This window comes from Phascolarctos cinereus, unplaced genomic scaffold, assembly GCF_003287225.1.
Source record: "Phascolarctos cinereus isolate Bilbo 61053 unplaced genomic scaffold, phaCin_HiC Scaffold_3;HRSCAF=262, whole genome shotgun sequence".
Classification (NCBI taxonomy): domain Eukaryota; kingdom Metazoa; phylum Chordata; class Mammalia; order Diprotodontia; family Phascolarctidae; genus Phascolarctos; species Phascolarctos cinereus.
In genome coordinates, this window is record NW_027555736.1 from 53,170,051 (window position 1) to 53,197,464 (window position 27,414).

Genomic DNA, 27,414 nt, shown 5'->3' on the forward strand with positions numbered 1-27,414 from the left:
ATTGTGTATGGATTGGTTGTAATTTGGTGGAAGGAGTACCTATATTTGTAAGTTCACATTTCTGTTGAAGACACAATTAATTTATTCCTTAATCTCTTTAGTTTGTGATTTTCATTAGTGTATCTCCTAAAATATATTATTTTGTAATGGTCAAGCGATAAAAAATGCAAACCAGTTACAAGAGAAAAATTTTTTTTAGTATATTAATTTACAAATTACATTTTAAGTGAGACTCTGAAGTAGTTCAGGATTTTAATAACAATGAATGTATTATTATTAGCATGTAAAGGAGATAACAGTGGGAGAAGTGTATTATATTTTAAGTCACAGGTGCTAAATTTGAATCTCAGCTTTGCCTTTTACTTGGTGTGACTTTTAGCATTTGATTTTAACCTATTTCTTTTTGACTGAGTTTCCTCATTTGTAAAATGAAGGTAAGCACTGCTACCAACACTTCCAATTTTAGACATTATGAACCCAGTAATTTTACATTTTAACAGTCCAACTTCAAATACTATTTGACTGAACTATTTGCATGCCGGCTTTTAAAGTGTGTTCATCCTTCTTCAGTACTGCAAATCAAAATTGAAAACTGTGAAAAATTTTTTGTGTGTTCCATATTGGTGATTTATTGGGAACATTACAAATGATTCCGGTAACAGAAAGTTATAGAAGTGAATAAGGGTTCTAGAAGCTTCTGTCTTAATATTATTCATTTTAAAAAATGGATCAGAGCATATTTGACTATTTGAAAATGCTTTTTGAAAAAGGTGACATTGTCTTCATAACCAAGGTCAACAAGCCATTTTCTGACTTTGAAAGGTTATATTGGGTTGATTGGGATGTTAAGGGTTGAAGTAATAGATGACTATATAAATGACACAAAATTCAAGAGGCTTCAATCACACACACTACGAAAGTCATAGGAATTGGACTGACTTGTGAATTAGGATCCTGAAACCTTTGAACCTACCCAATTGATGTCAGTTTTTATGTAATATATTACTTCATATTTTTTTGTTTTTAAAATAATAAACATCAGAGAAATGTTTCTCTCAGTCTTTCCTAATGACACTACTACTGTAGATGGCTACTTGAATGCCAGTGCAGAAAAATTTGAAAAGTGTAGACTAGCTTTTGTCTGGCCCCCAATATGCTTGAGAAGTAGAATGGACTGACATAGAAAATAAGACTGAATTTAAATCATGTAATTACTTGCTGTTTATTGTGTTAAATTTAAGCATACAAAATTCAGTTTAAAGAATAGAGGTGATCAGAAAATTAGAATCATAATCGTTACTTTGGTTGTTCTCAGGGTGTCTTATGGATTTGATCAATATTTCCTAAAAATACATAACTGTAGCAAGAAGTTGACTCTCTCCAAAACAAAATATATTTTCATACTTATACGTTCTAAATTGTGTAGCCAACAAAAGCTGTTTGGTGATTTCATAGATGGTTTTGATGATTTGGGAAAATGCCCTTGTGAAATAGTAGAAATTTGTCCTAATATACCTGGGAAGTACTGCAGCAAGAAGAGGCACTTTCACATTTTCCCAGAAATAAAATTAAATGAGATTTGTGGATAGATCCCATTTTCTCTTGTTTTGAGTACCTTGGAATCATAGAGACCCTTTATTTCAAAAGAAACAGCTTTTTCTCACCATACTTAAATTGTGTGCAAAGAATAGTGATATAATTTGAATAGCCTAATTATGGTCCATGTCATCATAAAAATGGAGTAATCACCTGCATATCCTTGAATGGATTCTATCAATATGTCCATTTCTCTAAATTGATTAAGAATCTTATGTTTTTCCTTTTGTTCCCCTAAAAAATAAGACTTGATTTAGTGAATCATCAAGTCACTGGAATAATGATTATTTTGTAACAAGGAAATATTTAATGACCTCTCACAGTTTTTGATACTTTTGGCTGGACAATAGAAAACCCTTGTGAGATTATAGAACCAGCAGCATAGTGTTAGCTAAGCAGTTCAGATATTGTTTCAGATTATTTTCATCATTGTTACATGTATAAGACATGTATTTGAAGTCTCTTAACCAGTGTTAGGCCTTCAAGGTTTTTAAGAAGGAGGAGAAACAAAGTAAGATGTAACTTCTAGATGTAATTTGGGGTTCAATGATGAAAGAAGGTCTCCAGTTTTAGGAATCTTGTCTGTATTACTTACTTCATTGTGTATATTGAAATAATACTTGTGGGAAAATGTATTCAGACCATAAATGTGAGAAGTGAGTTAATGGGGCTTTCCAGACAATTTGTGTGAATGGCTTATCAGTGAAGGAATTTGATTCCAAGTACTTGAAGAATCAATGGTACTTGAGTTCCCAAACTACATGGCTTGCTCATGGTGAAATGGGAAATAATGGAAGTACATAGCAGATTGTTTCTATTGCTATGTTATTTTTGTATATCATATATGTCCATCTAAGGAATTCCTTTTTTTCTGTTTATTTATTTTTAATTTCCAATATTCGTTTCCACAAGATTTTGTGTTCCAAATTTTTTCCTCATCTCTTCCCTTCTCCCACCCCAAGATGGCATGCATTCTGAATACCCCTTCCCCTAATCTGCCTCCCTTCTATCTCCCCCGCTTCTCTTTCCCCTTCCCGTTCTGTACGCCATTCCCTGTATATCTTATTTACCAGTTGCATGTGAAAACAATTTTTAACATTTGTTTTTAAACTTTGGGTTCCAGATTTTCCCCCTTCCTCCTTCCCCACCCACTCTCATCAAGAAGGCAAGCAACTCGATACAAGTTATACATGTGTAGTTATGCAAGACGCTTCCATAGTAGTCATGTTGTGGAAAACTAACTCTTTCCCTTCATCCTATCTTGCTCCCCATTTATTTTATTCTCTCTTTTTACCCTGTCCTCCTCAGAAGTGTTTGCTTCTGATTACCCCCTTCCTCAATCTGCCCTCCCTTCTATCATCCCCCACCCCTCTTATACTCTTCCTCCTTATTTTTCTGTAGGGTAAGATAGATTTCCATACCCAATTGAGTGTGTATGTTATTCCTTCCTTAAGCCAAATCCTATGAGAATAAGATTCACTCATTCCCTCTCACCTTCCCCCATTTCCCCTCCATTGTAAAAGCCTTTTCTTGTTTGTTTTATTGGAGATAATTTACCCCATTCTAACTCTCCCTTTCTCCTTCTCACAGTATAATCCTCTCTCACCCCTTAATTTTATTCTTCAGATATCACCCCTTCATCTTCAACTCACCCTGTGCCCTCTATGTATCTATCTATCTATCTATCTATCTATCTATCTATCTATCTATCTATCTATCTATCTCTGTCTATCCATCTATCTATCTATCTATCCATCCATATAATTTTTCCTCTCCAACTACCCTAATAATGACAAAGGTCTCATGAGTTACAAGTGTCATCTTTCCATGCAGGAACGTAAACAGTTCAACCTCTAATGATTTCTCATTCCTGTTTACCTCTTCATGTTTCAATTGAGTCTTGTATTTAAAAGTCAGATTTTATATTCAGCTCTGGTCTTTTCATCAAGAATGCTTGAAAGTCCTCTATCTCACTGAATGACCATTTTTTCCCCTGAAGGATTATACTCAGTTTTTCTGGGTAGGTGATTCTTGGTTGTAGTCCTATCTTCTTTGCCCTCAGGAATATCATATTCCAAGACCTCTGGTCCCTTAATGTAGAAGCTGCTAAATCTTGTGTTAATCTCCTGATTGTGTTTCAACAATACTTTCTTTCTGGCTGCTTGCACTATTTTCTCCTTGACCTTGGAACTCTGGAATTTAGCTACAGTATTCGTAGGAGTTTTCCTTTGAGGATCTCTTTCAGGAGGTGATTGGTGGATTCTTTCCATTTCTATTTTGCCCTGGTTCTAAATATCAGGGCAGTTTTCCTTGATAATTTCTTGAAAGATGATGTCTAGGGTCTTTTTTTGATCATGGCTTTCAGATAGTCCAATAATTTTTGAATTCTTTCTCCTGGATCTATTTTCCAGGTCAGTTGTTTTTCCAATGAGATATTTCACGTTGTTTTCTATTTTTTTTCATTGTTTTGGATTTGTTTTACAATGTCTTGATTTCTCATAAAGTCACTAGCTTCCAGTTGCTGCATTCTAATTTTTAAGGAAGTATTTTCTTCGGTAAGCTTTTGGACTTCCTTTTCCATTTGGCCAATTTTGCTTTTTAGGGCATTCTTGTCTTCATTGGCTTTTTGGACCTCTTTTGCCATTTGGGTCAGGCTATTTTTTAAGGTGTTATTTTCTTCAGTATTGTTTGGGGTCTCCTTTAGCAAGCTGTGGATTTGTTTTTTGTGATTTTCTTGCATCACTCTCATTTCTCTTCCCAGTTTTTCTTCTACTTCTCTTACTTGCTTCTCAAAATCCTTTTTGAGCTCTTCCAAGGCCTGGGACTGATTCATATTTTTCTTGGGGTCTTTGGATATAGAAGCTTTGACTTTGTTGTCTTCTTCTGGTTGTATGTTTTGATCTTCTTTGTCACCAAAGAAAGATTTTGTGATGTGACGTTTGTTGCGCAGATTGCTCGTGTTCCCAGTCATATTAGTTGAGTTTTAAAGTCTTGGTTAAGGTAGAGGTTTGCTTCCAGTGTGGAGAATGTACTTTCCCAAGCTTTAGGGGTTTTGTGCAGTTGTTTTCAGAGATACTTCTAGGGACCTATAAATTTTCAGTTCTTCCAAGGTGGAATGATCAAGGATGAGGTGTTTACTCGTTTCCTGGCCTGTGCTCTGATGTATGAGTGACCACAAGCACTCTTTTCTGCCTTGGAGCTGTGAGAAAGATTCTCTCTCCACTGCCAGTACAGGCTCCACCCTGCCAGTGCTCCTCTGTGACCCAGGATCATCACCCAGAACTGTGCCCCAGATCCAAGCACGGGCTTAAGCACTAGCAAAGAGTTACCTGCAATCCCCTTCTGATCAGCCACGCGTTCCCTACTGTCTGTGAGTGGAGAGCTCTGGAAGCAATTGCTGCCCGGGGGCCATGTAGGGACAGGGATGAGGACTGAGTTTCTCTTTCACAGAGGCCACAGACCTTCCCTACTGATCTTGTAAATTGTCTTTGGCTTTTGTGGCCTGGTTTTTGCCTTCGTACTCAGCCTGAACTGCATTCCTCTCCCAGCCTGGTGCCATAGACTTTTCACATCCACCATCCAGGTTGTCTTGGGTTGGAAATTTGTTTCATTCTGTCTTTTTCTGGGTTCTACTGCTCTAGACTTTTTTTAGAGCCATTTTTTACAGGTATTTGGAGAGCTCAAACAAGTCACTGGTTTTACTCTCCGGTCTTGGCTCTGCCCATCTATGGAATTCTTTTCTATGCTCTTTGATTTTTAAACATCTAAGTTGTACCTTTCTTTTTTGGTAGGCTTGTGAGATTCTTTTTGGTCTCATCTTTGGTAAAACCCTCAAAGGTAAAATATTTTCCCGCACCCCCAGTTTTTTTTTTATCTATCCTATATATAGATTTTGAGGACAGCTAGGTGGTCCAATGGATAGAATTCTGGGACAGGAGTTAGGAAGTCTCATCTTCCTGATTTCAAACCTGGTCTCAGATACTAACTAGCTGTATAACTTGGGGCAAGTCACTTAGCCCTTGTTTTACTCCGTTTCCTCATCCATAAAATGAGCTTGAGAAGGAAATGGCAAAGCACTCCAGTATCTCTGCCAAGAAAACCCCAACTGGGATTATTTTTGGTCTGAATCTGCGATTTTTTTTTTAAGGCAGCTCCAAGTGAAGAAACTCCTCCTAATTCTGATCTATACTAATTCTGGACACTAAGAGGCCACCTGATCCTTCCCAACCTCCACAGTTAGACATAGGACTTGAACCCAGGTCTTTTTGACTTTGAAGCTGGCTTTTCCCTGTGGAATGGTTACCTTTAAAGTTGCAGCTATTATATTAAATTATAGCTATTCTAGTTAAAGGATATCTTAGCAAGCTGTATGCCAAGGAGATAGCATTCTGGTATTTGCTCGCATCTGTTCTGTATTCACTATTAGTCTATATCTTTTACTGACTTTCTGTTCCACTTCTATAATAGCTGTTGCAGACCTTTACCTCCCACCCACACACAACTTCTTCTCTTTACTGAGAAGTTATCCTTTAGAAACTATTTTTAATCCTTTCAGTATTCTTCCTCTGTTCATTCTTTTTCCCCAGTCTCATGGGGAGTGGTCATCGTTCTCTTTGTGAAAGGGAAGCAGCTTCACTCCTACCAGGGATTGCCTTCCTTCTCCTTTCAGCAGTGATATTGGTTCCTCAGTCATTTCTTTTATCTTATGCTTTTTTGTTCCTCTCTCTGTGTCCTTCAGCTTTCCCCTTAGCCTACAAAGATACTTTGTAGGTTGTTGTTGTTGTTGTTGTGTTTTGCTTTTTGGTGAGGCAGTGGGGTTAGGTGACTTGCCTAATGTCACACAGCTAGTAAGTGTCAAGTGTCTGAGGCTGGATTTGAACTCGGGTCCTCCTGACTCCAGGGCTGGTGCTCTATCTACCACACCACCTAGCTGCCTCAATACTTAGGTTTTTTATATCCTTAAAATATCAACAACTGAAAAACATACACAAATTTCCTTGACTTTGCCTCCTTTGTTTCTGTCCTGCCTGTCACTGTCCAAACCTGGAAGAGGCTGTATGTATTCAGTGTATGTATTTCTTAACCAGCTTTTTACTCCTTGGTACCTGGCAGTTTAGCTCTCCATTGACATTGATGGTAAAAGGCCTTCTCATCACCAAATCCAATGTCAGTTTTCTCATCATTATTCTTCTTTTCTCCCTAGGAAAATAGTTCTCAAACTTTAGTCTCAAGTCCCCTGTACACTCTTAAAAGTATTGAGGACTTCCCTTCTTCAAAGAGATTTCTTTTGGGTTGGTATTATCTATGTATACTTAAACATATTAGAAGTTTAAATGTCTTCATGTTATTATGAAAATAGTTTTGACCTTTGAAGATCTCCTGAAGCAGTCTTGGGGACCCTAAGCGAGAACTCCAGCTCTTGAGCGCTAAGTCGGAGTTCACAATTCTTGCTTTTGATGTTGTCCTTCATTGCTTAATTTTGGCCTTGAATAAGTACTTCATGCCCACTAAACCTTTATTCTGAGATATCAAATAAGTACAAAAACCAACCCTGCATATCTTTGGGTCACCATGAGCAGTACATTAATGTGCAAACTATACATGCTTAAGGCATTTTGATTATCTGTGTGAGTCAGAATCTGCTTATAGTCTTGAATCCCCATTATAATTTTATTGTGAACCTTTGTCAAACATATACCACTTCTGATAAACTTTTTGATATGTTGGCTGATAATATGCTGCCTACTAGCATTAAAACAGGTTCTACTATGACATGATCTTTTTCATTTCTCTTCAGATTTCCACTGTTGAAGTTTAAGGAAACTAACCTAAGTTTTTCTTTTGTGTATTTTTTTTTAACAGGTTTGAAGAACTTGTTAAAAAGTTCAAAGTGGAATATCATGCTGGTGGTTCTACACAGAATTCTATGAAAGTTGCCCAGGTTAGTTAATTATTTAAATAATTCTAAAGAAAAGAAATGCAAATGGAAATGAGAATGTTAACTCTTTTGCATCATATTTTTCACTGCAATAAATCTTATCAGTGTAGAATGGGTTCTTTCATCAGCCTCTTATTGGGATTTTCAGTTTAAAGAAATAAAATCTAAATTATCTTTCCCATAACAATTTTTTCTTGATGATTTACAGCTCGATTTTTACTTCTCAAAATTTAAGTTTTGTCATGTTGTTCCTTACAAGTTGATACCTTGTCCATTTGATATTTCATTTTCACAGTTAGGCAGGCCTATTTGGGGTCTCTCCTCTAGAAAAATCTACAAGGCTTTTAAGGGACCATGTAGAACCATTGATTCTCAGAGCTGTTAAGGGACTTCAGAAGCCATGTAGTCCAAGTAATACTTGGGCAAAATTCTGTTCTACAGAATACGTGATCATTGAGTATTCAGTGTTTGTTTGAATAGCTCTTGTGAGATGGAAACTATTAATGCGCTCCCCAGTGGAGTGCATTCTACTTTTAGACAGACACAACTGTTATGCAGTATTTTTTTGTAATAATAATAGCTAATAGCAAGCATTTATATAGTGCTTAATATGTGGCAAAAACTGTGCTAAATGCTTCGCGGTTATCTCATTTGATTCTCACAACAACTTTTCAAGGTAGTACTATTATTATCCCCTTTTACCGTTGAGAAAACAGACAAACAGAGGTTATGTGACTGGCCCAGGATTAGACAGATAGTAAATGTCTGAAGCTGGATTTGAATTCAAGTCCTTCTCACTCTAAGCCTTGGGCTCTTTTTCTTGGGCCGCCTAGTTGCCCCTTTGTGTCAATCCTAAGTCTGCCTTTCTGCGGCTTCTATTCATCGTTTCTATTTCTGCCACTTTGGTATTAATTCCTTATCTACTTAATATAACCTTTCACTACTTACAAACGACTATCCTAAACATCTCCAGTTTTTCCAGTTCATCTGTAATATGAGGAGATTGGATTAGGTCCCTTCTGGGATCCTTTCCATCTCCAGAATTGTAATTGTATGAACTTATTCTCATCTGGCACTCTCTCAAGGCCCATCATCATCTTAGTCATCCTCTTGTTGACTCTCTCCCACTCTCAAAGTACTTCCTAAAGTGTGGCTTCTAGCAAGCATGTCGACAGGCATTTATTAAGTGCTACTGATGTGCCAAGTGCTAGCCTAGAAATACAATAAAAAAGAAAGACAGTCTCTGCTCTCAAGGAGGTTACATTCTAATGAAGGAAGATAATGCTTCAAAAAAGGAGCTAAGATGATTAGGGAGAGAGGAAGGTGAAGGCACTTCGAATGGGGCAAGATGGTGACTTCCATAGAGACAATAGCACAACTGAGAGAGGAATGAAGCTTCGCTGATCTGGACCCATCCCTAAAATTCAAGCCCTGGCTGGAATTCACTCATGGGAAAAGGGTGAGGGCGCGGTGAAGTGATATTCCAGAGTGAAAGGTTCTAGGCACTGAAGGACTTTCTAGGACCAAAACACAGTTGAGTCATGGTGGAAAAATCTATATATACTGGGTAAATAGAAAATAAGTAACAGAGGGAAGGCACTAGAATTAAGAAGTGTTGGGGAAGGCTTCCTGTGGAAGGTGGGATGTTAATTGGCATTTCAAGGAAGCCAGTGAGGTTGAAATTTGGAGCAGGGAAGGGAGGAGAGTATTTCAAGCATGGGGGACAGCTGACCAGAAGCACTGAGTTTACTATTTTAGTTTTGGTCTGATCCAAGAAGAGTCTAGTTAGGACTTTGACTTCCCTAGTCAGGCACACTGTTCCTCAGTTAATATGTGCCATATTGTGTTTTATTATTACACTATGAGTTTAATATAATTGTATTTTATCATCAGTCAGACACTTGGGATTATCAGAGATTAAGAATATCAGTTTAGAAGTCTAATTCCTAAAAAAATAACAGCTTATATATTTTTAATGAGCAGAGTTTGCCAGAATTAATTGTGCCATTCTCATTCACATAAATGGCTTGAGTAATGTAGTAAAGCAGTGTAATGAATTCTTTTTAATCTTGAGGATTTTGATGAACAAGTAAACGAGATCTCAGGGATGGTAGAAGGCAATGTTTCCTCTTAATGGAAAAAAACTAGAGCCATCCTTTTTTTTTAATCGGGGTGATTTTAATCAGTATTACATAAAAATTAGGGGGTGCTTAAGAGATCATTCTTTTATATTTACATTGATTATTATTATATTTTCTTAATATGTTTAGCATGAACTTTTAAAAAATGAACATTGACAATTGTAATAAATGCCATCTTTTAAAATTTTCAAATAAATAAAAACTTATTTTAGAGATAACCTTATACATATTCCATTTACTTATAAAAACAGTTCTGCTTCATAATGTCAAGGAATATTTGTGGATTTTAAATATTAATTTTTTTTCAGAATAAATTAAATACAGATACCCTAGTTTGAAGACTATTTCTATTGTAAAGCTATCTTTAATGATCTCTATTCAGTTTTTATACCATCCTATTGGCTTAGTGAACTCAAGTTTTAAGTTTTAAGATAGGTTTAATAGTATTTTTTAAACAAAGTTTGTTTGTTATAAGGTACTTCATATAAAAATCTCCAGAAATCCTTCAGGAAGCTGTTAACTACAAGTTTTGGCAAATCTGTTCACATTCCATCCCTACCCTGCAAAGTTTTATGTTTTCTTCTTGTCACTGGACTATCCCTAGTAATCCGTTAGTATATAAATAGAAAACGTGAATTATGTTTGGGGCAGTTTTGAAGAAAAAGCTCTGTTGCATTAAATACTTTCATAGAAAATGTTACTACTTAGTTGATACCTGTAATAGTACTCTACAATTCCTCGTAGTTTTGTTTTCTTGACAAATATTTATTTTTGTGGACTGATTTCTCAGCTGAAATCCAGTTTTGTATCTAATTGGTTCCTCCTGGGAATTGCATAAGATTAAATAAAAATATGTCAATAAATAAAGCTAAGTAATGGTTGGTACTAAACTTATTATTGGGAAATCTCATTATTCTGAAAGATTGAATATGTCGAATAAGTTCATCCCATCTGCTCCTCTGATTGGACTAGGTGACTGAGGGCAGGGCCCTTAGTTCAAAGCCTCTATTCATGAAAGTGATTCAGCCCAGTCTTCTCCCTGTTTTCTAACAACTACACTGTTTTTGGACTTCTTTGGACTTCTTTATAGGACTGCATCTGGGTATCTCCTTCCCTTACTTTTCAGCTTCCTTTTGTGTAAGGGATCCTCCAGTTAACTTGTAAACTCCTTGAGGGCGGAACTGTCTTGTTTTTTAAAACTTATATGTACATGCCTAGTACTTATCACAGTGCCGAGCACATAGTAAACCCTTAATAAATCTTTATTGACTGAGTGAATAAAAGTATTGTATTGTACTCTTTGTTCTTACCAAGCTTAGACTTTGGTAAGCACTAAACATCTTAGAAAGCTGCTATAGTTTATACCTCAGTTATTTGGCCTCATTGTTGAATAAGCTGTTCCTCTTCAGATAATTTTGCAAATTGAAGCATTTTTTATGTAAAAAGCAAGAACTCTTTTAGTTGCCATATTTTTTTGAATTATGGTATTTTATTTTTTTCCCTAATTACATGTCAAGACAGTTTTTAGCATTCAGTGTTTATAAGATTTTGAATTTCAAATTTCTCTCCCTCATTCCCCTCCCCTCTGTCTTCACCCTTCCCTTCTTCCTAAAATGGTGGGGGCAGTTTGATATAGGTTATACATGTGCTATGATGTAAAATATATTTCCATATTAGTCACAGTTCTGTGAAAGAAGAAATGGATCAGAAGGGGAAAAAAACACAAAAACGAATAAAGTGAAAAAATATGCTTTGCTCTGCATTCAGACTCCATCAGTTTTTTATCTGGATGTGGTAGCATTTTTCTTCTTGAGTCCTTTGTACTTGTCTTGGACAAGTGTTGCTTGTGTTGCTGAGAAGACCTGAGTCATTTATAGTTGATCAACACACAGTGTTGCCAATACTGTGTACAATGTTTTCCTGGTTCTGCTCATTTCACTTTGCATCAGTTCATAAATGTCTTTCCAGGGTTTTCTGAAATTTGCCTGCTTGTCATTTTTTATTCCACAATAGTATTCATCCTTCACATTAAGTACCACAGCTTGCTTAGCTATTGATGGGCATCCCCTCAATTTCCAATGTTTTGCCATTACGAAAAGGGCCTTTTAATTTTTTTTTTTTATAATCTCTTTGGGATTGTACAGACCTAGTAGTGGTATTGCTGGATCAAAAGGCATGCACAGTTTGATTGCTCTTTGGACATAGTTCCAAATTGCTCTGCAGAATGATTGGATCCACCTCGTTGTCATATTTTGATGATAATCTTCTAAAATATAGTCTCTTGGGGCAGCTAGGTGGTGCAGTGGATAGAGCTCCAGAGTTAGAGTCAGGAGGACCTGAGTTCAAACCTGGTCCCAGACATTTGACGCTTACTAGTTGTGTGACTCTGGGCAAGTCACTTAACCCCAATTGCCTCAAAGAAATAAAAAAATAAAATATGGTCTCTTCTTCCTTTACTTCTTAAACAGTGTACATTGAACATACTTTTACTCTCATGTTGTCTTAGAATCTTTGGAATATCACTTATTGTTGAGTTTTGTAACAGTTCTATTTTTATGAACTAATGAGATCTATTGGGTTGTTTGTCTCTGCACTCAGTCTTTTCAGATGGCTTTGCCAACTTTAGTTTTTGTGCCTCCTCTTTCAACTTTTTCATTTATTCCTTTGCTATCAGGTTGTCAGTGGTCACCTCTTGATGCTTTCACTATCCCTCTATCTGTTACTATTTCTATGTCCCTTTAGTTCTTTTTAATCTTCTCTTAGCTTAGAAATCAGCTGAGTATGCTTGTTAGGATTGTCGCCAGGTTGAGAACTGTTAGACTCTAAGAGGCTGTTACATATGAAATGAGAAAAGTTCATGAGCTTTAGAAGATAATTTGTAAATTTTATTTTTGAGGCTCGGTGACTTGACCTATTTCTAGATTGTCTGCTGTGTGCTAGGTAGTTGAACATTAGAAATAAGAAACATCTGGATAAATGAGAGGGTAACTATATCTGCATTTTGAGAATGTGCTTATTACCATAGCCATATTGGCTGTCTGGAGTCCTTTTATTGTACTTCTCACTAGAAGCTTCACTTTTAGGAGAATTTTAGTAACATTAATGATCAGATTACCAAAAATTTACTTTTTCCCTCTTTAAAAATGATGTTCCAATGGACTAAAATTCACTTTTTTTTTTAAGTTCCGGGAGATAGGGAGGATTTTCCTCACTGGCCAAAATGTTGCACCAAAGCCAAGAACTTTCCTCATCCTTCTTGACCTCTCTGTAGCCTGTGACACTATCAATCACTACCCTCTCTTTAAAATTTTCTTCTCTCTAGATTTTGGGGCCACTACTTTTTCCTGGCCTTCCTTCTACCTACGTGACTATTCTGACTCTTCTTGCTCAGTTTCCTTTGCTGGATCCTCACTGAGGTCCTACCAGTTATCTGTTGGTGTCCTCCAAGGCTCCATCTCAGCCCCACTTCTGTTTATACTGCTTCTCTTGTTGATCTCATTGGCTCCCACGGATTCATCTCCCATATTTATGCAGATGATTCTGAGATTTATTTTTCTACCCTTAACTAATCTTCTGACCTTTAATTTTGCATCTCTAGCTGCCTATTAAGCATCTTAAATTAGATGTCTCCTAGATATCTTATGCTCAATATTTCTAAAACTGAACTTGCTTTCTGTTTAGTTGCCGAGATCTGAATATGAGTAACAACTTGACATCTTCACTTGGATTTTGTACTGGCCCAGATTTATTTGCATAAAAGGATAAGGAAATTTTGAGAATTTTCAACCCTAATTCATATAGTTACCTGGGTAAAAGGACTGTGATGGCTGCCAAGATGTAGGTGTTAATAGAAAAAATTTGATCTTGAGGGCTAGGAAGACAGTTGTCTGATTGGAGACATATTCGTGTATTAGACAAAATGTTCAGTTTGGAGTCAGAAGATTTTGGTGTTCACATTCTTATTCTGCTTCTCTTTGTGTGTCTCTAGTGACATTACCTCTCTTGGCTGCAGTTCCAGCTCTGAACCTATATTAGTAAGTTCTTTTGTTAGCAGAGTATAGTATCTCCTAGCCTGAGTATACAAAGAGCTGTCAATCAGTCAATCTTTATGAAGCACTTATTATGTGCTAGGCGCACTGTTAAATCCTTGGGATACAAATAGAGGCAAAAAATAGTCCTTGCCCTTGAGGAGCTTACACTCCAATGGGAAAAACTACATGAAAACAAGTATGTACAAAACACACTGTACACAGGATAAATAGAAATAATTAGAGCGGGAAGGTACTGGAATTAAGGGTTAGAGAAGGCTTCCAGTGGAAGGTGGGATTTTAATTGGGATTTAAAGGAAGCCAGTGAAGTTGATATTTGGAGCAGGGGAGGGAGTGCATTCCAAGTGTCAGGGATAGCCAGAGAAAATACCCAGAGCCAAGAGATAGATTGTCTTCTGCCAGGAGGCTAGTGTCACTGGATGGAAGAGAATGTGTTGGAGAATAAGATTTAAGAAAACTGGAGAGGTAGCATGGAGCTACGTCTTGAAGGGCTTTGAATGCTAAACAGAGCATTTTTATATTCGCTTCTACAGGCAATAGGAAGCCATTCAAGTTTATTGAGTTGTGGAGTGACCTGATTTTACCTGAGTTTGAAAATCACTTTGGTGGCTGAATGGGGGATAGATTGGAGTAGGAAGAGTTGAGGCAGGCAGACTTGAAAGCAGGCCCTAGCAATAGACCAGGTTTGAAGTGATGAGGGTCTCCACAGCAGTGAGGGGGTGGGAGTGAAAGAGGAGAAAAAGGGACACATTTGAGAGATGTTGGAAAGGTGAAGTTGACAGGTCTTGGTAACGGATTGGATATCCTTATCAGAGAGAGGCTTCCTAGTTACCAATACCCTAAGAGATTGGAGAAATGCATCCTTGAAGCTGTTTGCATTGAGTAATGGCCAGCAGTAGGGATGAGACCAGCAGAATGATATGCCCAGATGAGAATGAGGGACAGCAGAAACAGTATAGGCACTATCAGGGAGCCACAGAGCCAGATTTCAAGCTTAGCAGGGAGCAGGCTCAGCAAGAGTAATCAGTGCAACACTCTAAGAAGATATGAGTGTCACTGCACTATTGGAGGCAAGAGATACTCTTCCAAATGTGTACTGGCCACACATTCTTCCATACTTGATCCTTATTTGTATCCATTCTTCCCACTGAGGATATGCATGTATTTTGGTGGGAGAGTGCCCCAGGTTTATTGGAGGAATTTCCCAATTCTATTTTTCTTTCTATGCTTTTTAAAAAAAACATTAATAATTATATCCTCTAACTAGTGTATGTGAATATCTTTGTGAAAGCGTTTAGGGAATGTGTACCCCCAGAGTACCTTGATTCTGGGTTATAGTCTTTTGGCTCCAACATTTGGACGTACTTGTTGTTATTAATTCTCTGTCAAGTGAGGCACTCAAACCATAGTCCCTGAAACTTTTCACTTCATTTTCTTTCATTACATGAAATACTGTTTTGGTTAACATGCATACCAGAAGAATATAAACTTGTGGGCTTGGGGACTAGGTAATTTTTTTATATTTTTGTCCCTAGCACTGCCTACAGTATCTTTTACATGCTTAGTAATTGCTTATTGAGTTTAAATTTTTTTTAAAGCTACCTGTTTCTTTGTTATTCTTTGTCATTCATTCAAAGATTATTGTGAAGAGCTTACTCAAAATGCTTATTTCACCTCTGCTGGTGATTTTGCATAGAGGAAATGGGAGATTGTGTTTGCTGGGGAGTGGGTGTGAAGAGTTAGGTAACTTGGTAGCTTGATCCATACATGTTGTGGGGTCATGTGTCAGTACTAAGAGGTTCCACATGAGGTTATTGTGCTGCCTAGGCTCTGAGAGCTGGACTCTGGGGGGTAGGGAGACCTCAACAGAAAGCCCTAGTGGAAAGTTACCAAAGCCAAATTTTAACATTCTCAGAATTTTCCCTAAGGCTTGTCCTGTACCCAAGAAAGAAAGGACCTTTCTTTTCCTCCCCTACTTGATTTCCAGTTCTTCCAATTCAAGCTACTAATTTTTAGTACTACAATTTAATTATGTTATGGGTGAAATAGGATTGTGTGGACTGACTTGGTTCTTCACCTCTGTTAATTGTTTCTATGTGAAAAATCCATTCTGATTTCCGAAGTGTTTCTCAGACAAATTTCGAAAGACGTATTCTCAAGCTGACAATTCCCTATATAGAAGGCTGAAGCATGCGGTCAAGGTAGGAAGGACTAGGCTTGACCTCTCTCAGGTCATTGAGGTTTGCATTTAAAAGTAGGAATATGATCTAGAGTCTGAGAGATTCCAGAAACTGGACAGGTTCATGAGTTGGTGAGGCATTTGGGGGTAAGTTGTCTGTCAGGATAGCAGTAAAGCTCTCTTTGCCAATGTTATTTATAAATGTAAGAAGTGGTGACTCTCATTTCCATCTGGAAAATTGGGAAGTTAGATAGGAACAATTTTCCTTCTGCAGTCTCGTCCTCTGGGAAATAATTCTCTATTTCCTCCTTTTCCTTTAATAAGAAAAGCTTCTTCTTTTCTTTTCACCTGATTATTGAAATTTATTTTCCTTTTCAGGCTCCTACAGTTGTTGTCTTCTTCATACATGTCATAAGTTGAACATCCTCATTTTGAAGATTGCCTCTGTGTGTGTGTGTAATTGGTTTATATACGAATTTTCTAAATTAATTTAGGATGGTTGGTTTAAAACCAAATTTATGCACATTAGAGTATAGTTATGAAATGAATATGCCATCATATCCTAAGTAGTGTCAAAAGGAATCTGGTGTAATAGAAATAACAGACTAAGAGTCTTGTAGATTTCCAGCTCTTTCCTTCACCATTCACTTGCTGGGTATGTAGCCCAAGTAATTTAACCTCTGTTGTTTCCCCAATTTGTAGAAAAAGGATAAAATTTATTGTTTACTTAAGTGTGAGTTTGTCCTATATTTGATAATTTGTTAGCCTGATGGATTTTGTAATGAGATATAAAAATTTATTATGCTGTGTGGTATGGTTGCAAGAGGCTTGGGTTTGAATTTAGATCTTCACAAATTCCTTTATTCTCTCAACCCTTGGTTTCCTCAACTATTATGATATAGGGCACACTCACAGTTAATTAAACAGTTTTATCGTTTCTCTGATTTAACTAGCAAAGTGTTTTTAAGGCTCAAAAATAATAGTGTATCTGTTAACACTTTGTAAATTGTAAAGCACATCATATTAGATGTTAATTTTAATAAGAATTGAACAATGTCTTCTAATTTAATTTATTATTTACATATATTTATGAGGCCATTTCTATTGTAACTCATTTTATCTTTTACTTCTTTTTACTAAAATAGTTGTTTAGTATTGTGTCATCTGATATAGAAGTCGATCCTACCCAAATTAGTATCCAGATTTCCTAACAGAGTTTTGACTAGCACTGAGTTATTTTGCCTAAAATGTGCTTTGAAAATGATTATATATGGATTTGTTTATGAAAGACTTCAAGAAATGAAGAAGGAAAGGATTTTTGAGTCATTCAACATTGATATTTTAGATTCCCCCTTCCTGCTTAGGTTTCGATCTTGCACCTTCCTGGCTTTGGTGCAGGCTGGAACCTTAATTCACATCTAATTGACTTTGTATCTTCCTTCCCAGACTTTGGTACATTTGGGAACAATAATATCCTGGCTTGGGGAGACAGAAAACAGACCCTCTGAGGCCGGCATGAGGGAGAGGGGAAAACAGGTTCTGAGCTTCCTTTAATTAACCCTTTGTCTGGCAGATTTACCCTGTATTCTGTTCAGAGAATCCTCTCGTGGCAACAATAATTGCTATTTTAAATTAGGGAGAAAAAGTAAGGGGAAAGGAAAAGAAGCATTCATTCTGTTAAGGGGGAAGTTTTTTCTTTATTTCATTCTCAAAATGTACAATTTTTCTTTTATATTTAAATGGATTATTAAGACAATTACAAGGACTCTACCACAATATGCAAAAATTAAATTTTGTAATCAGCTATTATCAATTTAATTTGTTTTACAAAATAAAGTGTGGATTCTTTTTCAAATATAGCAATTCAAGTTAGGTTTATTATTTTATGGCAAATTGTATCCCCTGAAATAGTGTTAGTAAAGGTAATACTAATAGTCTCATTTCTTATACATATAATTTGTATGGATTCCAGTTACCATAAAAGGGTATAGATAGCTCTGTCATTTTAACAGCCTCCTAAAAATAAAGAATACTGGAATGTGAAAATTAGTTTTACTCCATTACGTCAGTGTCTGTTATCAGTGAGTTATGATTTGGTGGTGATTTGGGCAAAAGTTCTTTTTAAATGTTTTAAACATCTTGTAACCCTTTAACCAAATATAAGTTCTATGAGGCTTTTGTCTGTGTATATAGATATAGATCTTTCTTTTGATGACATGTTTGCTCCTGGCTTTTGTGCTTCTTTGTCCTAATTTCTAGTCACTTATATGTGAGTGAGTTAAAGAGAAGCTAAAAAGTTCTCTCTGAGGATGTTCTCATTTTGTTGTATTCATATAATTCAAACATTTGTAGTATAACAAGACTGATGGTTGGTGATGTTTATAGTTTTGTGTTTCATTTTTTGGGTTTGAGCAATCCATGTCTTTTTCCTGTATTATGAGATAAGAAGAAAGTGCTGGTTTGCTTAATTACTTTGCTACATTTGAGCCATTGCTGTTCTCAATGACATAATTACTATTTGTATTTCGTGTTTTGACAGAAATCACTAGAAATAATTTTGTGGATTTTTACGAACTTTGAGTAATTCTCACTTGCCTATTATTTTCTAGTGAAATTTGTTACCTATTCATTTGCCCAGAGGTCCACTGCTTTTTCTCTCCACTCCTTTAAAAGCAGTATAAAGGTCTTTAAATTCTTTATTAGCTCTTTTGTCATTTCCTCTACGCAGCAACCAACAGAGGCACTCGTGGGGGGGGACTAACTCAGCTTGACAGGTCAGAGGCATTATACCTTCCTGTGTTGCTAGATTTAATAGTCTCAGAGCCTTTATCAAACAAAGTGCCCACCAACATTGCTCTGAGGCAAAGCAATTATAAATATACACATGTGTGTTTGTGTGTTTCTTTATGTACCAACACATTTGGAAATCTTTATTGGAATGAGTATGTGTTAGAACCATAATTCAGACAAATTTCTTGTAAAATTGAACATCAGTGAGCTTTATTATTTTACAAGCTGCAAGCAGCATAATTTTTTTAAAAAAAATATTATCAGTGAGTGGGAGATTCAAACCCTTCCAAGAGAATATACTGATTTTGTTGTTGTTCTTCAAGACTCACTAAATGGTCTGGGTATAATGCAAACAGATCTTTATCATTCAACCAATCCATTAATAAATATATTAAACAGTTAAATATCTAAGAATTTCTTGTAAATCTTATACAGACATCTTGTAGTACATTTTCTGCCTAGGGTCAACTCTAACCATCATTTAGTATTAGAAATTTTAAGTATGTTCAATTCATTTTTTATTTCCTAAATGACCAGATTTTACTTTGATAGACCAATGGTTGTATTTTTGAAACGATTTAGCATTTCTGTGATTATGGCTTCATTGAATATTGATAAGAAAATTCAATTTGTCTCTTCCTTTTTGAAATTACTTTGTATTACTTGATATGTACTTTGTATTTACCTATACTGGGCTTGTCTCTTCCTAGTAGAATGTAAGGTACTTGAGGGCTGAGACTTTCTCTTTGTATCCCAAGTACCTTGTTAATGGTAAAGGCTTAACTAATGCTTATTGAATTGAATTAAGCTGAACCACCATAATTATAATTTTTTATAATTTATTTGGTAGATAGATAATGATTTATACACTTTTAATAGCACATTACTTGGTTCAGTCCTGTGATAAATTGAGTATGTTGTACTGAATGTATCCTTTTTTTTTGATTCAGCATTATCATCATTAATACAAATTATTATCATATACCACCATGTAGGGATTCTCACAAGCAGTTACAAGTGTCTTACAGTTTCTTAACCAGCAGTACATTAATGATCACACCTTGCATTTGTGTTGAGTTACCATTTTCAAAGGATTATCAGATACATTCTATCATTTGAACTTGACAGTCAAGAGAGGCGGTGTTATCCCCATTTAACATATAAGGAAACTGAGATTCCAAGATCAGTGGCTTGCCTCAGGGCCCATGGCTCTTTAAAAAAAAAAAATTATTTATTTTGATTTATCAACAATCACTTCCATAAGCTTTTGAGTTTAAAATTTTTCTACCCCTCCCTCCCACCACCCTCCCCAAGATGGCATACAATCTGATATAAGCTATACATATACATTCCTGTTAAACATATTTTCACATTAATGATGTTGTAAATAAAAATTAGAACCAATAGGAGGGAAACACCAGAAAGAGGAAACAAAACTCAACAGAAGAGAAAAAAAAAAAGCAAATAGTAGGCTTCAATCTGCATTCAAACTCCGTAGTTCTTTCTCTGGATGTGGATAGCATTTTCCATCACGAGGTCTCTGGAGATGTCTTAGATCCTTGTATTGCTGAGAAGTGTTAAGTTTATCAATATTAGTCATCGCACAAGGTAGCTGTTACTGTGTACAACATTCTCCTGGTTCTGCTCACTTCACTCTGCATCAGTCCATACAAGTCTTTCCAGGTTTTTCTGAAGTCAGCCTGTTCATCATTTCTTATAGCACAATACTATTCCATTACATTCATATGCCACTACTTGTTCAGCCATTCCTCAATTGATTTACACCCCCTCAATTTCCAATTCTTTTCCACCACAAAAAGAGCTGCTATAAATATTTTTGTGCATGTGGGTCCTTTTCCCATTTTGTATACTCTCTTTGGCATATAGCCGTAGAAGTGCTATTGCTGAGTCAAAAGGGTATGCATATTTTTATAGAGGGCCCATGGCTCTTAATCCAAGCTTCTTCATTCATAACTCTGGTCTGCTTCACTTTTCTCTTTGGTTGTTCTTTTGGCTTTTCCTGTATGATCAGCAGTGACTTCTCTATGCCTTTTGGTTTATAGCAGCTCCTTTTAAAAGAGACTTGTTGCTTTTATTGTATTCTTGATCTATAATTTCTTTTTCATACTTATTTTTTGGTTTGGACCTATGATTTCATTGATGTGAGGAATTCTTGTTGAGGAAACTCACTCTTCAAATACAAAACCGCAAATGTTATTCGGCTTATAATATTAGATGCCTAGGGCAGTCAGAAAGTGTAAGTGACTTTAGTGTTCAATATCATGTATCCAATAAGTCAGAGGTTGACTTTCAAGCCAGAACTTCCTTATGCTGAGACCTACTTTCCATCCACTCTACAAGTTTGATTCTGTAGTTGCAGCTTTAGATAAGCTGGAGGCTGCTGAGTCAAGGACAAGAGAGAACCAGGTTTAACAAATCACTAATCTCATTAAATTTTTTTGTCCAGTGCTAATCAGGTGACTTCTTGTTTCTCCTCAGGTGGCCCTGAAACAAAACCATTTTTTAGCCTTTTCTTCCTGATTCAAGGCTGGGTTCCAAATAGTTAATGTTTGTCATAAGTCTAACTACCTAATGTATTTTTTTAGGGGGAGGTAATGTAATTTAAAAAATATTACCTAAGTGTTCTTACTTTTACATTTCTTTGCAATTTATGTTTTGTGATGTATGAGATACCTGCAAAACTCCTAACTGTATTCTCAAATTACCAGTGCAAATTGTGGATAACTATGTAAAAATTTCAGAACTTCCCAAGCCTTTCTTAATCAAAAAAAAAAAATGATAAATGCATTTCTATTATAAATTTCTTCATGACCTGATATTTTTTTTTTGAGGGCACCTAGGTGGCAGAGTGGACCTGAAGTCAGGAAGGCTTGAGTTCAGATTTGGCTCAGACTTTTAACTAACTGTGAGCCTTGGCTAGTCACTTCACTTTATTTACCTCAGCTTCCTCATTTGTAAAATGAGCTGGAGAAGGAAATGGCAAACCATTTTAGTATCTTTGCTAAGAAAATTCCAAATGGACAGAACTGAAACAACAACAATGATAGCAACAAATCTTTTCCTGTTTTTTTTTTTTAATGCAGTTAGGGTTAAGTGCCCAGGGTCACACAGCTAGTAAGTGTCAGGTGTTTGGTCTGAGGGCAGATTTGAATTCAGTTGCTCCTGATTCAGGGCCAGTGCTCTGTCCTCTTCGCAACCTAGCTGCCCCCTTTTCATTCTTTCAACACAATACTCCCTAGTAAAACATGCACTATTTTCATGTCACACTGGCCTGTTTGCTGTTCCTCACATAAGATAGTATATGTCCGTCTGTGTGCCTTTGAATTGGCTTTCCTCAGGCTTGAAATGTTCTCCTTGTTAATTATCCTTTAGAACAAACCTAGTTTCCCATCTCCTTACAGAAGTTTTTTTCCTGGTCTTCTCCTCCACCAGGTGCTACTGAATTCCATCTAAGGTAGATTCTTTCCATTTTTTTCTGTGTGTATCTTATGTATTCCAATTTATGTACATGTTATCTCACCCATGTGAACTCCAGAATTTAGAATGTGAACTCTATGAGGGACAGAGACTGCTTTTGCTTTTTAAATTCAGGACTTAGTACAATGCCTTACACAGAAGCGCCTAATAAATGCTTACTGGAGGATTTATTGCTATTCTAGAAATTCTAGCTTGTTTCTCATTTCCTGTACTACTACCTGTGGCCATCTCTTAAATAATAGAATTAACATTTTGCTATGTCTGAAATAATTTCTTTCTATTAGAGAATATTTCTTCTGCTGACTTCAAGAAAGGGCGTTGGAGGTAAGATTATACTTCTTTTGGAACTATGGTGCAAATAAATTCATGTAGAAGCTAGAATTTGTAGATATTTTCTCTACATTTTATCCTCTCCATTTCTCCTTATTTGGTGAAGATGGCTTTCTTTTCCTGTTTAAGACTTACTTCCTTGAACATCTATCTAGTCTTAACAAATTGATTCATCATTCACCTAAGTTTTGATAGCCTAGTACTTTATCTTTAATGCTGAAACCTTTTATTTTTACTTTAGACGTAGCCTGATTTGAATCTAGCGTTGGTTTGGTTTTGTTTGTTTGTTTGTTTTTAACAACTTCCTCAGCCTATCACATGCTCTTCCATTTTGGTATGCCAAACCATTAAACAAGGCAATCTTTAGCTTCTGTTATGAAGTTTTTCATTGGTTTCTCTTTACTGAATTGTGCATAAATCGTTTGAAGCCAGTATAGAGTAGTAATGTAGGTTTTCACATAGTACCTAAGAAAGCTTTTTTTTTCTCCTTAATTTCTCCTGACTGAGTGGCAAGGTAATACAAGGAATGTAGTTTTGAGAATTGTGTCTTAAGCTTTTTTTTTTTAAACACAAAAATAAATTTTGCCGACGAAAAGCTTCTGAGAAGAAAAGATTACTTTAGGACAACAGGAATCTCATTGAATTAAAGTGAAGTGAACTGTGAATATGCTACAGCATGAATAATTTATAACATCTAATGTCAGTCTGTTTTTAAACAAGTAAAAATTTTCAAATTCCAAGACCTTATCATAAATTCCTTTTAAAATTATTCTAATACTTTTTACTTGTTATATTGAAATTCTTTATTTAAAAAACATCCACACTCAAATCTGGTTATCTTTTGAGGTGATCTCTTTTACTTAGAAGAACTAGTTAGGGGTTAAAAAATCTTTTTTTTACTAGGTGGTGTTATGGGAACCTAGGAGCAGGCCAGATCTCCTTAGATCTAAAAAGAAGTGACACTGGAATGATCAAAGAGAACTATCTGTTCTAGTGGCTCACACCTGGAGGAGTTATAGAACTGTCAGCAGCACAACTGTATTTATAAACATCGGAGCGGTGTGAGGCAGCTGGGGATGCAGCACGGAGTTTACCTCCGATCTTCCTGTCGTTAAGCAGAGTGTACTATCTGTAAGGGGCCTGTTAGCACTGATTTTAAAATTAATGAGAAGTTTTAAGCAACACCAGTTTCAGAAAATGAAGGCTAAAATAGACTGCTTCATTTCTGCTTTCTCCCTGAAGTTTATATAATTTGAGAATGTAAGAGTAAACACTGAAATGCTTTAGTTATGTTTTTCCTTTTTATGCTTAAATATTTGGATAGAGGATATGAAGTTGAAAACATCAGTGCATGTTGTCATAAATCATTTCCTATACTTGTAGCATTGATTTTCTGAGCCAAAATATTGGATTTTACATTTAATCATATGATGTCCAATCTGCAGTTTTAGATTGAGGCATCCCAGTTTCTTCGTATGATGTATGAGCTTTAACTGCCCTCTTGGTGTGTTCTTCCCATTTGAAGAAGATGCTGTTTGGGCTAAGTACTGGGCCAAGGATAGTCCTGTCCTAGAGCTCTCCCCAGTCTAGCTTGTCAGTTACTTTTTTGTGTGTGTTTGATGAGTTAACCAGGTCAGAATGATTTCAGTTTTACATCCAGCCCATAGTCCATCATTTTGTCAACAACAGTCTAATGAGAGATGTTGTTAAATGCATTGCCAAAATCTAGCTGTATTAGAAATGAGAGTTCTTTCAGATACATTATTTTTGATAAATCCATCACAGGCCACAGTGATGAGCCTTTTTGTTCCTAAATACTCAGGGCCCCTTTTTGATGAATATCATGGCAAAGGAAGCTCCTGAATTAGTTTACTGCCCTGTGACTCCCACTTCCTGGTGGGCAGTTCCAGTAAGATGCACTGCAGCACCTCAAACTCAGCTTGTGGAACATGGTCATTCTATTTCCCCCAAGACACACCCCTTTCCCATATTTTCCTGTCACAGTAAGGCGCTCCCCAGTTTCTGGTCACTAAAGTTCACAGCCTTGGTGTCGATCGTAGCTCTTCACTCACATTTATCCCAAGCCTCCAGTCATTTGTGAAATTTTCTCCTTGTCATCTTTCTCTTTCCCTTACTCCCAAGCCCAGCACCCTCATTCAGGCCCTGTCACACCTCACGTTGCCTCATCATTTGTCTTCTACCTCAAGTCTTTTCTGTGGCCAGTCTTTTTCACATAGTTGCAAGCGTAGGTTTCTAGAAGCACAGGTCTTAGTGCCAGTTAACTTTCTATCTAAGTTCTCCAAATTCATTCTTGCCTTTAGGACAAAATGTCAACTCCTCTACTTTTAAAAACCCTTTTACAGCCCAGCTCCGCCCTGCCGTTCCAGACTCCTTACGTATTTTATTCCATTCCTTGCACACTCTGGTACAGTCAAACCATCTTTCTTGGTGTTCCTCATACACATCACTTGCATTTCCCATCTCTTTGCCTTTGCACTAGCCGTCTGGGATGCTCTTCTTCTTCCCCTCTGCCTTTTAGCATCATTAGTTCAATCAAAGTGTAGCCTAAGTGGTGCCTTCTACAGGGTAGCTAGGTGGTGAAAGTAGGTGGAGTGAGTGCTGGGTCTGAAGTCAGTCAGGAGCGTTCGTCTTCCTGAGTTCAGATCTGACCTCAGACACTTAGTAGCAGTGTGACCCTGGGCAAGTCACCTAACCCTGTTTGCTTCATTTCTTCATCTGTAAAATGGGCTGGAGAAGGAAACTACAAACTACTCCACCGTCTGTCAAGAAAATGCCTGAACAACAACAAAGCTAACTTTTATATGAGGACTTAACTAATCTGTCCAGCACCTAGTATCCTCCCCAGAATCATTTAGTGTAGTGTGTGCGTGCGTGCACACACACACACACACACACACACACACACACACACACACACACTATATTACGTATGTCTGTGTTGTTTCCCCTATTAAAAAATGACCTCTTTGAATTCATTTTTATCTTTGTCTTCTCTTTGCCTGTCATAGTTCCTGGTACTTAGATGAGGCTTAATAAATACTTAGTTATCGATAGTGGATAGAAGTGAGTAGGGAGTACATTTCAGGCTTATGTGCAAAAACATGGATATGTGAGCTAGAATATACATTTACAATGAAAAAATGTAGGAATGAATGAAAATACATTTATTAAGCACATGCTGTGTGTTAGGCACCATGCTAAATGCTGAGGATACAAATATAAGAAGCAAGTCAGTCCCTGTGGTCATGGAGCTTACATTCTAATAGAGAAAGACAACACATATGGAGAGTTAAGGTCAGCATGGATTTTCATCTGCAAAGTTTTATAGATTGTGAATGAAGTCATAGGATAGGTGATTGACAGTCTTTCTAGAGTGGTAGTATTGATTTGATTACTTTTCCCAGAGCCGTGTTTTCTGTGCATGCAGCTTCATGGCAGGAAAAGGACTGGAGTACATTTGTGGTTTCTTGGAACACCTAAATAATGGTGAATTCTTGGCAACGAATAGTCCAGGTGTGGAAGTTGGGTGTGTTTGTAGCAAGTAGAGGATGGAGCACAGCAGCATAAGCAGGAGAATCAGCGTGCACTGGGTGGTTCTTTGGAATCTTAAATATAGGGAATTTTCCCCAGTGAGGACATGGATGAGGAACAGCAAGCCACTTAATGTGGAATCGATAGTGCATGAGGGGAGCGTTGCATATAGTAAGCCTGGAAAGGTAACTGCCAGCTAGATTAAGGGGGGCTCTAAATAAAGAATATAAGACTTTATTTGATCATAGAGCCGAGAGGGAAGTAGAAGGGTTTTGAGCATAGATAAAATTGAAGTGGAGAAAAAGCACACTGGCAGCTATGGAGGCTGGTGAGAGGGCAGCCACTCATTGGAACACCAGTGAGAATGTTTTTGCCACATTCTGAATGAAATGTGATGAGGGCATGAATTCATATATGTAAGGAGGGAGGGAAAGACAGAGATAGTGACAGAGAGACAGATACTTTTCCCATTACATTTTTCAAGGTTGCTGACAGTGGCTTGCTCGTCATACCCATAGATTCTTTAAGAATCTTGGACCATTACCTTGTATTCATTGAGCACAGCTTGTTGTTCATTTACAGTTTCCTAATTAACTCGAGTTTTAATGCTCTGTTGACTGTTTTTGAGGGCGAAAAAAATTATCAATCCCTTCAGTGATTTCTAGATCTGTGGAAAAATTTCTGCAGTGAAAGGAAAACCATTAGGCCCACATAGGATGTGTCAGCTGCCACTATAGAGGTGTGAAGAACTTGGAATATCTGCTGCAAAAGAGAAAAAATATAGGATTACAACCAAGAATAAATTACCTATCAAAATAAAGTATGATCCTATAGGGAGGAAAATGAACCTTTAGTAAAATAGAGGAATTCCAAACATTCCTAATGGAAAAAGAAGAGCTAAGTAGAAATTGAAATAAAACATAGAAATTCAGAGAAACATAAAAAAAATGGGAGCAAGAATTCAGTAAGGGACTATACAAGGATGAAGCATGAACGTTCTAATTTAGGAATAAAAAAAAGTGTCCCCTCAATCCTAATGTCATCAGGATTCATAGAAGGAAATATATAATTCAGAAAGCATGGGACTGTTTGGTTATGTTTTGATAAGGGGAAAAGGAATATACTATGGAAGAAAAGGGAACTTAACTATTTCATATAATTATGGTGTACCAGTAGAAGATTATACCAACAAGGAGAAGGCATGTGGAGAGAGAGTATCACTTTACAGGGAAAAAAGGTAAAGCAAACAGGTGGAAGTAACTTGCCCAGGGTCACACAACTTGTAAGTGAAAGAAATCCAATCTGTTAATGGCCATCTGGGAAAAATGCTCCAAATCACTA

At 36.7% G+C, this 27,414-nt stretch overlaps 1 protein-coding gene across 2 annotated transcripts in view; it reads left to right on the forward strand.

Annotated features, from left to right (window-relative positions):
- Positions 1–27,414, forward strand: part of ADK (adenosine kinase) — a 616,356-nt gene that overhangs the window by 224,060 nt on the left and 364,882 nt on the right. For both annotated transcript variants that reach the window (XM_021006126.2, XM_021006124.2), the window contains exon 4: positions 7,459–7,537. In XM_021006126.2, the coding sequence (XP_020861785.1) occupies positions 7,459–7,537 (79 nt within the window). The remainder of the gene's footprint in view (positions 1–7,458; positions 7,538–27,414) is intronic.